At 37.7% G+C, this 17,458-nt stretch overlaps 1 protein-coding gene across 4 annotated transcripts in view; it reads right to left on the reverse strand.

Moving 5' to 3' along the window:
• Positions 1-17,458, reverse strand: part of PHIP (pleckstrin homology domain interacting protein) — a 109,345-nt gene that overhangs the window by 76,050 nt on the left and 15,837 nt on the right. For all 4 annotated transcript variants that reach the window (XM_065630823.1, XM_065630822.1, XM_065630824.1 and 1 more), the window contains exons 7-9: positions 9,940-10,100; positions 1,872-2,093; positions 1,128-1,228 (exon numbers count right to left, since the gene is read on the reverse strand). In XM_065630823.1, the coding sequence (XP_065486895.1) occupies positions 1,128-1,228; positions 1,872-2,093; positions 9,940-10,100 (484 nt within the window). The remainder of the gene's footprint in view (positions 1-1,127; positions 1,229-1,871; positions 2,094-9,939; positions 10,101-17,458) is intronic.

Consider the following 17,458-nt stretch of genomic DNA (forward strand, 5'->3'; position numbering starts at 1 on the left):
TTTCTTCTTGTTAGCAAGAGCTCAGACTTAAGACACCTTAAGAAAAATAACGTGGTGGCAACTCCTCTCCTTCAGACATTAAAAATAAGCATGTAAGCCATCTCCTCCTCTCCTCAGTAAGAAGAGCCTTACTTTGATTACAGCATGCACAAGCAGCAGAGGACTAACAGCCTGAGAAGCACCTTCATTTGCAGTATCAAAAACAGCCAAAACAATCAGAGAGCATCAAAATAGTGAAGGTCCAGATAACTAGAGAAGTATCTAGGCAAACGTACCTACAAGCCCTGCATAATCTTGGCACAGTGCAAGAAAGAGATTCTAACAGCAATTACCAAAACTATAAGAAAATGGAACCTGCCTGCTAGGAGAATATACCTGTAAGAACACATCCCACCCCAAAGCTAAATAACTAATGATTACTAAAACAACTATTTCCCATTGTAAGCTACAGATGTTTTGTGATAAAGGAAAAGAAGGAGCAAAAAAGCATTTGAAAGCCATTGAACAAGTTAATTTTTAAAAGTGTCTCTATTTGAGAGTCCTGACAACATTTTTAGTATCTTATACCTTGAAGACAGAAACATCAGGCTCAACGTCAGCCACAAATACACAGCTGCCCAAGAATTCTGCCTCCTGCCATGCTACAGTAAAAAGCAACTATGAAAAAGGCAATACGGATAAGGAAAGAACAAATATCAAAACTACCCTATCCTAATTTATACTAGAGCATTACTGTCTCCTAAAACCTCCTGGATTTTCAAGTTTAAATTGCAATCATTTTATCAACATAATTTTCATTTTATTTGGGATTAAGAGATGAGAACCGAAAAAGCACCAACTTTGACATCATATTACAAAAAATCATTAGACTTTTAAAATAAATGTTAGAGATATAGCAAAACTGGTTATACAGTTATTTGCTTCACTCCACAAAATATTATATTATCAACTTAATCCTTAAAAGATAAGCAAGCAAGCCATAGCTACATCAGAAATAGATCATACCCAACAATCACATAGTGAACCAGCCAGTGACAAGTTTTGGTTTAGTCAAATTTTTCTCCAACATTTCTACATCATTCTTAATTACAAATAAAGAGATAGCAACAAATAAAATAGCGACTAACTTTATTTTAAGGGTGCCAGCATCCCACAGCCAAAAGCATATTGTTCCATCTGCCCCGGTTGAAGACAAGTATCTTTTTGAGCCACTGCACAGTGGAGAGAACTGGAGGTGTGGGGGAAGAAAAAAGAAAAGGTCTCCTGTTAATCTGTTCCAGCTGCATCAAGAAGTTCCTCAAGTCATTGACTTCTCCCAAAGAAAACAAACAAGCAAAAAAAAAAAAAAAAAAAAAATCAAGTATCAAACCATACTTCAGGAAAATAAATTGCAATGAACACCTAAATAACATGATACTGCTCAGTGTCACTCTTCCCTCAGAACAACCCTTCTGGGTTCCTTGCCAAAGCACTCTGGGTTCTCCCTCCCCACAACCCACGTTGTGCAACAGCATGTAACTCTCATCAGAAACCAGCCAAAGCATTCAGAACTGACTGCAGTTCTTACTCAATGTACCTGAGCTCAGAAGCACAGCCTACAAAGGACTGACACTTCAAAACAGAACTGCCAACATGCATCATGCAATTTTTTTTAGCAGAGATTATGTCTGGCATTTTTCAAGGGTCAGGCATTTTGACAAACACACACATGTTCTTTCACAATGCGTACCGTGAAAATTCCTTTTTACTTCACTGGCTTAAGTTGCCAGGCAAGCATTTTTATTACATAGAACATTCTCAGGTGGTTCCTTTTTCAGTCAAATAAGGCATTTTTTTTATTGCTCAGGTGAGCTCACAAAGCAAAAACCTACCTGCAATGATGTTATAGATGCACTGTGGCCCTGCAGAACTGCTAAGGGTGCACAAGTTCGAAGGCACCAAACTCTGATCATTTTGTCACAGCTTCCAGCAGCTATCATGGTGTTTTCATAGTTCACTGCCATATCAGATATTTCAGCTGCATGCCCTCTCAGGGTAGCCAATAACCTTCCATCATCTGTTGCCCAGATTTTTACAAGGCAATCATCTGATCCCTAGAAATAAGGTAGAAATCATTTCAACCATACCATTAGCTGTTTTGATGTTACAGTTAAGTAACACAATGAACTGAAAAACAGAACCAGTGACACACATAGATAAATATTCCCCCTCCATGCTTTTAAGTTTTTCACACTACATTCAAAACACAACATGAGATTATGCTAACTCTCAACAGTATATACAAAGTATGACGCATTTATAATACTGATCACAAACCCTACAGCAAGTTGGATTTATGCTCTTCAGTAAGACACTTTTTCCAAAACTCCAGCACAAACTGAAGAAGCTGTTGCAATACATTAAAATTAAATTTTACATTAAACATGAAAATGAATTATGAATTGAGACTGTGTTTGTCATGTAGCATTATATCCACTTATGTTCATTATCTTTCTAGTTTGATCTTCATGCCCTACCAGCGTTGTTAGTAACACTGTAACAGCTGCTTGCCTGTGTGCAACAAATTCACAGCTCTAGCAAAGATTTAAGAACTCAGCCCTTTGTTTTTCATTACATTCCTGCACCTCCCTAAAAGTCTGAAAGTCTTTGCACCTCACTGAACACAATGACATTTGAACACTGCATGGAGACACTGACAGAGAAGATTTGCTGTGAACATTTCATTCATTTGCTTAGGTTCAGAAGCAATACAAAGCTCGGTGTTGGGTTTAACATCCGGAGCACCGATCTGCTACCGGGCACACACAGGAGCCACAGCACATTACAATGCAACACCATCGTTATAAAATTTCACCTGGGCTTTTCCTCTTCCATTTACTTACAGTGCCTCTGCACAAGTTTATCTAGTATTTATTCTTTAAAGAAGTCAGAAGGCAGGGCAATACTATCATCCACCTTTTATAAAGAAGGTATCCAAAGTACAGGGATGAACAGCCAGATTCTTAAAAGACTGGTAAGCCTTCAGTGAATGTAAGCATCTAACAACGAAGTCTCAAAAAATATTTAGATGCTATGATACTATTTTCAACATTATAGCTTTTGTAAACAGGTAAATGACATCTTTTCCTTATTTAGTACACTCTTACGTCTGTATTCACGTAACTATAGAAATCCAACAGTGCCATGGTTTGATTCAGCTACTGCTCTGGGCAGCCCAATCCCAGGACACCAATACCCAGCTTGGGAACTTCTCACCAACACAGGTACTATGTGTGAAACAGAGCTGTCTCACCAGACAGCCAGGCAAACGCTACAGGAAACACTTTCAACAGGAACCCAGATACATCCTGCAGTTATTGGAATGCATTAAAGGATTTGGAAAGCTTCTTTGCTTTTTTTTTTTTCTTTTTAAAATAAATACTAGTCTGTTTACATATGTTAATGCTGATGAGCAGACAACTTATTTCCCCTTGTTTCCTTAACTTCTTTATGTTGTTAGTACCTAAAAACCCCTCAGGTTGCTAAATTTTACTCAATACAGTAGTTCAGATTCAAAACTACTGTCTGGGAGAAGGAGGGGAACAGCATACCTGCAGTTCCTCCCACCTCTTGCCATCCTGGCCTGCCCCTCCTGAAGAGCCTGTATCCATCCATGGCAGCACCCCAGCCCTGTGAGCTATCCCACCCCACCTCTTGGGTCTCAATGAGATCATAGCCCTGTAACTACACACAGCATTCCAATTCCTCCTGCTTTTCTCCACAGTGCATGCATTACTGTACAGGCACCTAGTTAGGCTGATTTCTCAAAGTGTGAAAGCTTTCCCCATAATGCACTTCTTGATCTGTGTGTGTACACTTGGGATGGGCGCCCTCCAGCTCCTTTTGTTGTTTTCATGGTTGCTCCTGTCTACAACACCCCACCTTCTTCGCGTACCCACTTGGTCTACTACTTCCTCACGTGATTGGGGTTTGTTGTGTCCCACATCTTTCCTGCTCTAACACTCTACTCACCATGTTGGCTACCCTGTTGAGAAAGATGTTTTTGCCCCATATTTGCCTTATTCCCCTCCTTTTCACATCCCTCAGCATCCATACCAAAAAGTTTCCTCTCCCCTGCAGGCTTTCAGCACCTCCACAAGTTAGAAATCACCAAAGCCCTTGATACAGTTATTCTAATGGGAAGTTACTCTGTTAACGCAGTTGTAACAGGATCCAAAGAAAAAAGTACCCCATAGGCAAAACTGAGTAATGATCAAACCACCTCTTTGCTTCTACAGCACAAGTTCCACAGTGTGCTAGAGCACCTTACTGAGAGGCATCATTTTCCAAAGCTTTGGACAGTGTGACAAGTCTCCTGACGATTAATCTTCAATTTTTCCATTACCCTTAGGGCATTTGCATTAAAAAAATCAGAGCAGTCTAGCAGCAAGTACAACACAAATTCTGTAACTTCTCTTAATTTCATCTAAGATAGGACTCTAGCAGTCATTTTAACCACAACACAGCAACCGAAGTATATATTAATCCAATTATTTGTTGTGAATCTCAAAGTCCTTCTGAATTACCTCAGAATTTCTTCAGAGTGTATCCTCACAAACTGTAACAAGTGTTCGCAGTCTTTGCTCTCTGCTCCATCATGTCAGACTTCATTAATATGAAAACCAAGTGCTTAGGACTCTAACTTCCCTTATGTCTCTTTCTCTCTCAAAATCTGTATCAAACCCTAGAAACGGCCATTTCCTTCTAGATCACTGACTTTTTTTTAATTCAGATCCATTGAACTGAGACTCAATAAATGAACCTACTATGCATCTTATTCTACCTTTATTGCTGTATTTACCTCAGCTCAAATACTTACATAAAAAGAAAGTAAACCACCTTCAGGAATAGGTTTTAATTAATAGGCAGAACTTGGGACCTCCAAGTAAGATGCGCACCTACCCAGAACTTATACAAGAATAAAGAAGATTCAAGGATCTCTTAAACTTATAGTTGTTCGACTGCATTTAAATGTAGTTGAATGCTTTCAAAAAGGCTCCAAATCTCACTTACATTGAATATCTTGAAACAGACACACAGTGTTATTTGTTGAAAAAAGAGAAGTTTAAATTATTAGCTCAGTCACAGAATGCTTTTGACGATCATATACACACAGGCTAATTTCACTTATAGCTCAATTTTTTCGCTTTTACTAAGTTGCTGAGAAGCTAAGAAGGAAAAAGAATTTGGTAAACAAGCTCAGTAACACACACTTCCAAATCAATTTCAATGAACAAGTTAATATGGGTTTACAACAGAATGAGCAAACTTGCTGTTTAGAGATTTATGAGCAGTTTAGAGAAAAAAGGTTTTTCTTTTTTTTCTTTTCTTTCTTTTTCTTTTTTCTCTAAACTCTGCTTATAAAGCTCCAAGCAGATTCAGCTTTAATCCCTTTGCTTCTTTAAAACAAACATCTGAGCACTCTTATAAAGTACTCCAATTTGTTTCTTTTTTTCCCATGCTACTCAATTAGTAAGCTGCCATAACTGTTCCTGTGTTTCTAGATTCCACGTGTAAAGCTTCAAAAAAATTCAAACACTACATCTACTTGATACAATTATTATCTGAAAAATAATACCAGCTCATTCTGTTCTGTTGTTATAATGTGAGACTTCAGAGCATGAAGAATCTTGTGTATTCTTCTCGAAAGCATAGTAACCACCAAAAACCCCAAGAAGTGGAAGAGACAAAAAGGGTGCGTGTGTGTGCGTGTAAAACTGATGCTGACAAATAGCAGCCTCACCACTCAAGAGACATCTGAAAGTAGAGGAAAGGAATAGAGAAACTAAAACTTCCAGAACACTTTAGGGGGTAGAAATCACTCACACGTGGATCACTCACACTCTTTGTCAAAGCAGTAGATGCATGAGAACAGAACCAGGCCATAAATATTAATTGCATCATAGTCTAGAAATCTAAAACCACTGGTCTTGTTTTCCTTGGAGCTGAATGAGCTAAAAAAAAAAAAAACAAAAAAAACACACCACCACACACACCAAACAATACAAACCAAACAAAAAACAAAAAAACCACACACACACACGAAAAAACCCCCCCACACACCACCACACACCAATCAAACAAAAAAAACCAAACCCACATACCCAAAACACCCACCATCTCTGTCTACAGAACCATACAGATCCATAATATATAAAACATGCTTCTGCAATTCTCACATTTTACAGATCAATATTATGAATAAGCTACTGACTTCACAGTAAGCTTACAGTCTGCTGTCATTTTACTGGATGAACAGATTGCTCAAAAGCACAGAAAGAAAAAAAAATAATAATAAGACAAGCAATAAACAAAACATTGCATTATGAGATCCCTAAAATGCTGCTTGCAGAACGTAACTGATGGAGAGCGATCTGTACACAGACAACTTAAAGATGTAAAATGGTCAGCAAGGAAAGGTAGTTCTGAGACCTAATGCCACCTGGATGGTCCTCAGAGGTCTATTTAAAAACAGCATACCACAGAAAGAAGATCAGCATAAAAACAGCCTAATCCCTACCAGCCGGCTATAGTATAGCCATAGAGGCATGTGTTGTACACCTCCACTGCCAAGAAAAATAACTGCTAGCAAGTCTCAACAAGAAAAAAGGAAAAAAGGCAAGAAAAGAAAATATACTAAGGTGAAATTGTAAACTCTGCAGCATCTTGGCAAGATAACAGTATTAGAGTTCAATTCATAGGATTCTGCCTGAACTGAATGGGACAATTCACAACTCTTAAAATACTGTTGCAGTTCTCCTAGCAAGGGCATTGGCTTATCCACAGCTCATGTTTCCAACTTTATGTCTACAACTGCTATGAATTATGTGCCCATTAAGAAGCATTTGTCAAAAGTGAATCCTAGAACAAGTTCAGCACCAAGAGAGAACTGATGACAGCATTGCCGAGGTATGGAGTAAAACTGGTTCACTTTCCTAACGTTACAGAGGCTTGTGGGTGAAGTGAAACTGCCAAGAAACAAATTAATCTTGGGTTGGAAATCTTACACAACATTGTTTATTATTCCCTAGAAAGAGTAATCTCAGAGGAGAGAAGATGATAAAGGAGGGGGAAAAGGAGATGGCCACCTTTCTTTGCAGTCAGAAAGTTATAATAAATAGTGCAGGAACCAGAAAAGGCAATGCCTGATTCTCTTACCCTGCCTGGGTTCTACAAGTCATGCTTTTCAAGAGATCCAGAATACACAATCTCAGAAATAATTACATTTTTTTCACTGATGGCTAATAAGTCTTTTAGCTGTACCTTTGCAAGTAAAGAGGATGCCTTAATTGCAGTTAATTAAAAAATATTACCAAGACAACAGTTCGTATATTAAGAATATTTTTTTGTATATTCGGAAAAAAACCAACAAAACGAAACAGTAAGAGGTTGATCTTCAGAAATCTCGTGAAATCTGTAAAATAATACAAAAATGAAGTAGGCAAACTAAGAGCATGTTCTTCCTAGTAAAGATAACATCTCCCAGAACAGTATGCCTCAAAAATGTGCTGAGATCACTGTCTTTTCCTTTCAAATTAAAGCAGAACATAAACAGAACTTGAATTTAGAGGCTTTCACTCCTTCAGAGGTCAGGAGGAAAAGGTAATAGTTATGATGCATCTTCTACAACCTATTATTATATATTATGTTGTTATGTTATATGTTGTTATATATATATATATTTATAACGAATCTAAACCAACCTCTTATCTAGTTAGTCACACTGAATGCAGGAGGTTGTAGAGTAAAAACGTAGAACAAGAAATATTCCCTATTTACACATGCAAATTTAGATGCTGCCAACAGACATGGAATGAAGTTTGACTTACTTCTGATTATAAACTCCTATTCCTAGTTGCTACACTTTTTTTTTTTTTTTTAGAAATGGTAGTGGTCTGTAATGAAAAGAATTGGCACCATTTCATTATACAGACACAATTACAACAGGACAGTTCATGATGGTTTATCCACTGACTACATCATGCCAGCTACAGCAACTTGAATTTCACTGGAAGGTCAAATACAACCCTTTGGTTTTCTGTTTGCCAACGATCACTTAAACATCTACACAAAAACCAGTGGATTTACCTGAGAACGTTGATGTAAGAAGTTCTGCCCCAGGCCCTCCAAAATGAAAATTCACCAGCCACAATTCATTTCTGTGGACACTATTTAAATCTAGATTGAAGTAAACATGATCTAAACTGGGACCTTTTTCAAGCAATCATACCAGCAGACTGCACTGTATCTGTCAGCAAAGGATGGCCAGCAAAGCCCTGGGGTGGCAGAAGTAATATTGCTCCCCCTATTTTATTTTAGGTTCTTCTCCTTTGCTTTTGGAAACAAACTGCTGCTACAGTCAAGAGAATTTTCCCTCCTTAATCACTTTTAAATCAGACTGCAAGGGCATGCAACAAGGAATGACCATTGCAGAGGCACTCAGAGGAAATTTAGACTATCCCTGGAAGTGGAAAGATTTGAGGAATGTGGGAAAGTTTTAGGAAAATGAAAAATCAGAAGACCTTAGCAAGGAGTTTTATGCAGTTCATCTAGGAAACACAAATAGAAGTTTTTATTTAGAGGTGAACAGGATGAGCATAGGCGATTTTTATACTTGCACTAATAAAAATCTCTAATCCATTCTGCCATATCACATGTAAAATAAACCCACAAAGAGCCCTTTTCCTGATAGGTTAATCATGCATAAACTACAAGAGATAAGAATTTCATGGCTATGACTGGTGAGGGATTTAGCTTGCTGATGAAAGCTAAAGAAATATGAAGAAAGTCTCTGCTATGCCTGAAGATAACAAGTGAACAAATAAGCCGAAGTCCATTTAAAACACTAAGTGTCCCATCCCTGCAACCACACATCCCTCTACATGGGCAAAAGGGTGAAATATATTTAAAACCACCTTGAAAGAATTTTATAAGTTAGGACTGCAATACATAAAGTAGAACTGAACCGTACTTCCATCTGCATCATCCAAGTTGTCTACCATGAGATTAGAAAGGACACAATCAAGGTCTTGGATCCACAAAAGTATCAATTACATCCATTGTTTGTGAGAAGGCAATAAATACAGCCAAAGTGTCCCAGACAGGCATGAACTGTGTGTTTACGAGACCTTTGGCTCTACAAAAATTGACTGCTTACCAGGAAATCCAAATTACACTGACATCTCTTTTTATAATGCCCACTCCCTGGGAAACTTGCGATTTCAGTCCCGATTTCCGACATCCTACCTATATATATATGTGTATATATATACACACACACACTTTTTTTTTTTTTTTACAAGCAACAGCAAAAAAGAAAAGAGTCACAAATACTAAGAACACTGGTACAATAAAAAGTCCCTAGGATGTCATAAAGACAACTCCTTAAGAATCATCACTTGTTAGAACGCATCATGTGAATTTTCAGCTTTCTAGTTTCCATCAACATGCTGTACGAAATCTAAGTATATCACCAGACTGTTAAACTTCGGAGTCATGCTTTAAATTTCACAAAAGTTATAGAACAGAGTCAAGATAATCTTAATTATATATTGATTGTCCTCTCTGACTTCCCAATCAAATTCGGTGGTGGTGGTGCATTCGTTTGCTCATGTTTTTGCTAGAAAACACAAGTCCAGAAGAAAGAATCTACATAAGGTAATTCCTTTCTACCGAAAATAACCTGTGTTTTCTGACTGAACTACACAGATCAGCAATCACCATCACATCTAGCTTTAAGAAATGTATGCCAAAACTATTTTAACATGCAAATCAGCATGGTTATTAAAAAGAATATTTGACAGTAACAGGAGAAAAGTATTTATCTGCTCTTGATACACAACATCAGTATCTTTAGACATACAGACATACTATCTGTACTTAAAAAAAAATTATACTTACAGTAAATATCCGTCTGCCAGTCCGATCAAAAGTTACACAGTATACAGAAGATAAGTGTCCTAAAATTCGTTTGTGCATCTTCATGTGTTGATAGACTGCAGTTGGAACAAGGCGTTCAAGTCTGTATTTTCCATTTAGCTTTCTTGAAAACAGGGTATCCACTAGCAAATGGGGAAAGAAAAAAAGATACAGTATTTATATTAGGTTCATAAACTAAAATACTTCTCCAGAAGGGAAGGTTTATTTCAACACTGGACTGCTTGCTGTATGAACAGCTTTCTACAGTAATTGTCTCATTTTGCCATAATTAGGGAAAAACATACACAAAAGTAGCCTACGATACAAATGTACAAAAAAGTACCAAACTACAATGCAGCGCGTAAAGATGCAATACAACTTTGAATGCCCAAATGTATGCTTTTCACTTTATACCTAGTGTGAGAAATTCAGGACTGACTCAGTTTCCATGGAGGAGTAAACTACCTCAAATTTAACAAGCATAAGAGCTTCAACAGTGCTATTACCTGAAGATCAGCAAACATTCAAACCTTCTCCACAGCAACCAGTGTTTTTGTGGTCTACACAGCCAAACATTTATCCATCATTTGCAAAACAATATTTTTTTACGGATATTGTTACTCACTACAGTTAAACAAACAAACAACAAAAACAACAAAAAAGAAACCACAAAACCAAAAATTTACTTGCATATTTACCAAAACCTTACATATAATTCTGATTTTGACTAACAGAACCTTGTTCAAATGTTTGGACTTTTTTTCAGGTTTAAAAGGTCCAGGAGCATGATCTACTTTGTTTTAATGAAATGGAAATCTTCAATCAAGAACTTCAGTAAAGAAAATAAAGCTCAGCATTACCAATTTTAAACCGCTACTCATGCAATGATAAGGCAGAGTACATAGACATTAGTCAAACAGTTCCCCGTATCATCATCAGACAGAAGAATTGCAACAGCAATACATTTTGCATTCCATAGAATTGTGATGCAGCAGGTAATATATTCAGATCTACAGCTTCTGAATAACTGAAGAGTAAAAAAATAAACACCCAACAATGTCCGCAGCACTACACACGCATGGAAAATGAGATCTATCCGTACCAAGAGAGGTAGTTGATGTTTTCATTATTAGCCTAGTTAGGCACTCTTATTTATGACCAAGGCTATGTCTGTGCTAGTGAACTCAGCAGGACTCAGGCACAGGTCTGGGCGTGGAGTCACATCCCCTCCCCAGCATCAGCCATTAAATGGCTGCAAAACTCTCATATGGCTGGGTTTTAGCCCAGACCAGGTACACACCATTTCATGAGTCAGCACAGGTCAAACTATATTAAATACACAAACTGGATTGTAGCTAGTCTATAAGGAGCAAAAGCACTTAGTGGTATGGACAACTGCCAAACCCATCGGCCTCAGGCCATAAGAACAGCCCTGAATTATTTCATTTAACTGCTTATGTAGCCCAAGGATTCAAGGAAGTTTTCCTAGTTCAAGATGCTTTGTGAAGGAGCAGGATCATCAGCTGGAGAGCCAGGCACTTTTAGTGCCAAAACTGCCTTAAGGCTCTACTGTATCTTCTTCACCCTCCCCTTACACAAGAAAAAGATGCAGTCACATTTGCTTTATGACAAAGCTTTTCCTTGCCAACAGTCTACTTTAGAACAGCAGGAAACCAAGATTAGTTCAGTCACAAGACAAAGCTAGTTTTGGTTTGTGACAAATAATCCTACAGTTAAAAAAAAAAAAAAAAAAAAAAAAAGAGAACCCAGCAAAAAACACCCACACACCTCAAAGCCCCCTAAACACACACATAACACACACACAACCAGAAAAAGGAAAGCCTTCATCGTAACAGTAAAGTGAGCATACACAACAATCTCGACCTGCTCAGAAGTTACTTTTTGTTTGCTCTTACTGCAAAATGGAGACAGTTGTTGGAAATTTCTAGCAATGCCTTCAAATGAAACCACAGTTGATAGCTTTTATCACCTTTGCTTGCACCAGAAAAATCAATTTCATTGTTTGGCTGCAGGAATTTATTTTTAGCTTTGTACTAATTATAGGCCTTTGGTTTTGTAACAATTGTTACCCATATCTAGCATCAACACTTGTCAGGCCTTCTGTGGTCTCTAATCTGTTTTAGTTTCATTTTAATTGCATTTGGAAAAAAGTGGTTTTGGAAAGCCTTGCGACAGCAAGTCTAATATCTCTCTGGTTTTAGCCATACTAACAGTTTTCTGTCTTTGCTTAAATTTTGCCTGGCCGCACACAAATGAGTTAGTACAAATGAAGGTGTTAATCACAGGAAGAGTGATAAGGTATAAGCAGTTAAGTAGCTGCAGTGGGAGCCAGAAACCACACACAATGAGGAAAGGAGGATGAGACTTTATCCAAGGAAGAATTAGAGAGCACTGGTTGGACCTTACAGCAAGTCAACAAACGTGAAGTAAGGAGGCTTGGAAGGAAGAGAGAAGAAAACAACACAGAGTGCCTGCTCCTTCCTGGAAGGGACACTGGACAGAAAGAATTCCCATCCAACACCCAGTCAACTAAGGAAATTAAAATTAAGTTAGCTTTACACGCCTGTCTACTACTCACACATAAGATCCTGCTTTAAATAAAAAAAACCAAAAAAAACCCACGAACAAACAAACAAAAAAAGCAGATGTTGCTGAGTGGCTGTTGCACAATATGGGATCACAATCCACCACTTACTTCCAAATGATATTTTGGTTTCAAATTCAGGATTCTTCATATTTAATAATGAAGCTAGCTGATCAGTAGAAACCAATGCCTGAGAAAGACATGTATTTTATTGATGTTTTGAACATGCAAAAAACACTTTGCTAAAAATTTTATCATTTAAGTTGCTATCGTTCATCAATTGGTTCCAAAAAAAATGGATTGTCTTCTAGTTTTTAGGTAACTGGGCTCATCTTCACACAACATGATCAGCCTTGAAGACTGAAACAGCCTGCTATCACAGAACCACAGAACGGTTGAGGTGGGAAGGCACCTCTAGAGATCGTCTAGTCCAAGCCCCCCTGCTCAAGCAGGGTCAGCTAAAGCAAGTCCTCAGGGATGTGTCCAGTCAGGTTTTAAACATTTCAAATGATGGAGACTTTGCAACCTCTCTGGGCAACATGTGCCTCAGCTTTGATCACCCCCAAAAGGTGGCGTTTTTTTAATGTTTACATTGACATTCTTCTGTTTCAGTTTCTGTCCATGGCCTCTATCCTGTCAGGAGACACTAGTAAGAGTCTGACTCCATCTTCATTACAGCCTCCTATCAGTGGTATCTACAACCACTGATAACAACCCCCCTGCTCCCATGCTTTCTCTTCTCAAGGCTAAACAATCCGAGCTCTCTTGGCTTCTCCTTGTACGACAGATACCTCAATCCCTTCATCCTCTTCCTGGTCCTTTGCTAGACTAGCACCAGTCTGTCCACATGTTTCTTCTGAGCAAGAGCCAGAGCTGCACCCAGCACTCCAGGCGTGATCTCTACTCCTTTTTTTATAAGGGCCACTCAGGAATCTGAACTGTGAATGGAGAGTTGGGCTCTTAAAAAACACCTTTGTAAAATGGAACTTCTGCTTTTTAAAATCTAACTTCTACTGTTAAAATTCATCGCTGCCAACAACTCTAATCTGAAAAGCACACATCTCAAATAGTCGAGATCACCTTATTTGGTTGGTTTTCCTCAGAAAAATTTATGAATCAAACATAAAGCTGATGAAGGTAAAGTGGTGGGAGTTTTCAGCAGAACTTATGAAAGAGTATAGATTTTCTCCCACTCCATGGCATGTAACAGGTACCAACTGAATTCCTTCAAAGTTTTAGAATGCCTCCAACTCACTCCCTGCCCAAAATAGAATAAGCAGCTAAGAGAAAAAAATAGCAATATGTAAAAGGAAAATAAATTTTCGGGTCTGAAATGTATGGCAGTATTAGCTATACTGATTTTTCTTTCCCTTGGCTTTCTTATTTTAGTTTTATCAAAGTGGCCTAGTCCATCACCTTATTTCATGGTCTTATCCTTGAATATGAAATGTGTCTTAAAGTTAGGGGAGAGTAATCTGCCTTATCCACTAATTAGTGATAAACCAAATTTAATTTTGTACTAAGTTACACTTTTTAAAAGTACACATCAAAAACATTATGGCTTATCTTTCATTTTCTTCCTTTCCATAGTTGTATTTAACTAATTAAGAGTTCTATCCTGCAGAACAGAATCCACCTTTGTTTCCCCTCCATTCACACAAAAATAGAACAAGATTCAGAAGAAACCTGAAGAACATCCGAAGAACATATTACACTTACAACTCTCACCCATATCAAATTAAGTTTCATAATTTAGGAGGCCAGACACACCTCTACTGAATACCAAGGCATTCAGAGTTGTTAATAATAAAAAAGAGACTGCTAGACTCCTCCTTTCACCCTCCAAGCTAGTAAAGACCAAATCTATCAAGCACTCGGCTTGGAGTTGTTGAAGTTTGGTTTTTTTCCCCCCTTCTGTAAATATGTCCAAGATCAAAAAGGCAGTTTGAATTGACTTCTACCTTCCTACCATTTTTCTGGTCAACCTCAAAACTATGCAGTACTCGAAGTCTCCTGGCTTATAGATGATTGTCAACCAAGTAAAGTGGTTAAACTGGCAATTTGATCAAGTCAGTACTTGTCTCTGGGCATTTCATGAAGGTAAATGTATACTGACTCTTCACCTGAGCATTTCTGAAAATACAAAAATTCTATATACATCTAAAACTTTACATATAATATTAATCTGCTCAATGAAAGTAATTGCCAACCTTTACTAATTCAGGGAGGTGGGACGAGAGATATTTGGAAAGGCAGAAGGTAAAACAAATGAAAGTTGTACAATCTCAAGCACTTCCAAACTGCTCCCTGACTTCAATGCAATCCCACTTGCTTTCACTATATATTTATTCAGTTTGTATTTTATTCAAAGTATAAGTACCTTAAGACTTCTATAGCTCATTTCTTCTTGCATAACAAGAAGTCATTTACTTCAGTATAATTAACGTTAGACTTAAATAAACATGTGTAACAAGATGTTGCTTTTAGGTCTAAAATATTTATTTCTAAAAACAAACATCTACACCACTTTCAGAACCTCACGTTCTCTTTACAGCCAAACCAGCAGCATCATTTAATAAAGGAACTGTGAGAGAAGTGCAAAATGCCTCAGAACTCTTCAGCAAGATCATGAAATACTGTTTCTGAAAGGCAGATATATTCACTGGTCAGGAAAAACATTCTTTGTTGTCTGGGGCAAACAGCCAGTCTCATTCAGGTCTTCATACCTGAGTGACCAGCTTTTCCAAGAGCTTCGAGCTCAAAGCTCTCAAAGTGTTATGCTTTGGTTATGTGCTTTTTCAGCAGTTCCTGAAGGTTACTGAAAAAGAGTTATTCTTCTGCTTCTGCATCCAAGAAGACAGGACCTTTAACAAAACAAATTAGCATATGACGTAGCTCTTTTGTTCCTAATTAAGCACTTCAGCAACTTTTTATAAGATATGTTGCACAAGTGACAGCAACTGGACAAAAATTATTATGTATTCAAGTTTTGTTTCTCTCTATTATGTTCTACAGAAATTCTGTAGTTTTCTGGAGAAGTACATATTTGTACAGATGTATTTTAGTTGCACACAAACAAGATACCTAAAAGGCAGCTAGCACAACGTACAAAAAAAAACCCTAATTCTAAAGAATATCCCATCAGCATCACAATTGCACTGATTCATCAGGCTAGGAAATAAATGAATATTTCTGTATGTTCACTGAAATTTAAATTAAGTTTTTCTGCACGAGACAGAGATACTGCAGTATCTTTTCCTCAACTATTAGTGGGCTCTCCACCTGAAATACATACAGCCTGAAGAATAATAGGCTCCAATTTGTTGGGGGGTGCAAATACATAAAATACAGCCTTGCCAGGGAAAAATGGGAAAGTTATTTAAGGAACCAGAACAAAATTTTCTAGTTCAATTTATTAAAGAAGTGTCATTTCAGTTCATTATTTCATTGAGAGGATCAGACTAGAGTAGGACAAATCAAAACCAAATGCTTTAACACACAGCTCTAAGCCAGACATCAAAAAAATCCAAATACATTTCATAGTTTAAAACATTCAGTTACCAGCACTTATCTCAATGTTTGGAAAAGGAAATTATTTGTCATAAAAAAATTATATGTTGAAATAACTGTAATTTTGCAAATATTCAGTGCTCTGCAAAAGGTTCAATAAAAATAACATTTATTTAGAAAGCCTCACTTGTTCTTCCCTAAAAAGAGTCTGAAAGTTATTTTTCTTAACATTTAATTCCACTACCACGGCAACTCTACAGCTTTCTTTTAACTCCAGCTGCCATGGATTCCATACAACATTCTTTCCCTCTTTAATAACTCTATACCATGGAGCAAGCTACAGTACCATGCTAAACAGTCTTATTCTACTCTGACTTCTCCAATATGTTTTAAAATGTATTCCTAAGGAAAGGAAAAGGTAAGGCAACCACTGAAGAAATCTTAGCTTTTAGAAAGCTCTGTCCTCCAGTTATTTTGCAGAAAAAGCTGCTAATCTAGCCCAAGATTTTCAAAGTTCACAATCTCCAAGCCAATGCACAGTCACTCACAAGAGGAATTATTCTATTCAGCAACAAGCATTTTCTCCTCCGCATCTAGAACACAACATAGGAACAACTCTCTCCATGAATACTGAAACAGCATTTCTAAACAAAACCACACTGAATGGATGCAGGTGCTGGGGGAGGGTTTAAGTCAGGGGTATCAAACTCATTTTCACCTGGGGCCATGTCAACCTCATGGTTGCCTTCCAAGGGCCGAATAATTTTCAGACTGTATAAATGTAACTACGACATTTATACCATTCTAAAATTACATTCGGCCCTTGGAAGGCAACCGTGAGGCTGACATGGACCCCGGTGAAAATGAGTTTGACAGCCCTGGTTTAAGCGAACCCCCTCTGACCAATATGCATACTAGCTGAGAAGGCCCTGAAAACTTATCTCTAAACACTCAGCAAAACCATGTTCTCTTCCGTGATTCCAAGTATCTACAGAAATATCATGGAAAGCATGCAGCTTGTGCTTTAAAATCGAAAAGCTACTAGGACACCAAATACTTTGCCACACGGCCAACTCAAAACTGGCTGTGCTCAACCTAAGAGCTCCTTAGCTATGGCATACTTCTGCTTCAGCTGTTAAGAGACAATCGTAATTCTCAGGGTAAAGTGCAATGGTATGCATTTTGAGATTTGATTTTGAGTTTCTTCAACATTAGAAACAAAACAGCCCAAAATAAACTCTCTCCACTATTTCTATATACTTATATATACACGCCCCAATTCATGGAAAACTTATGGGCTACCAATAGCCTCCAAAAGCCATTTAGACATTGAAAAATTGTCATGGCAAGTCATCACATGAAAAATGTCTCTGTTCTGAAAAGCAC

Source organism: Caloenas nicobarica, chromosome 3 (genome assembly GCF_036013445.1).
Source record: "Caloenas nicobarica isolate bCalNic1 chromosome 3, bCalNic1.hap1, whole genome shotgun sequence".
NCBI lineage: Eukaryota > Metazoa > Chordata > Aves > Columbiformes > Columbidae > Caloenas > Caloenas nicobarica.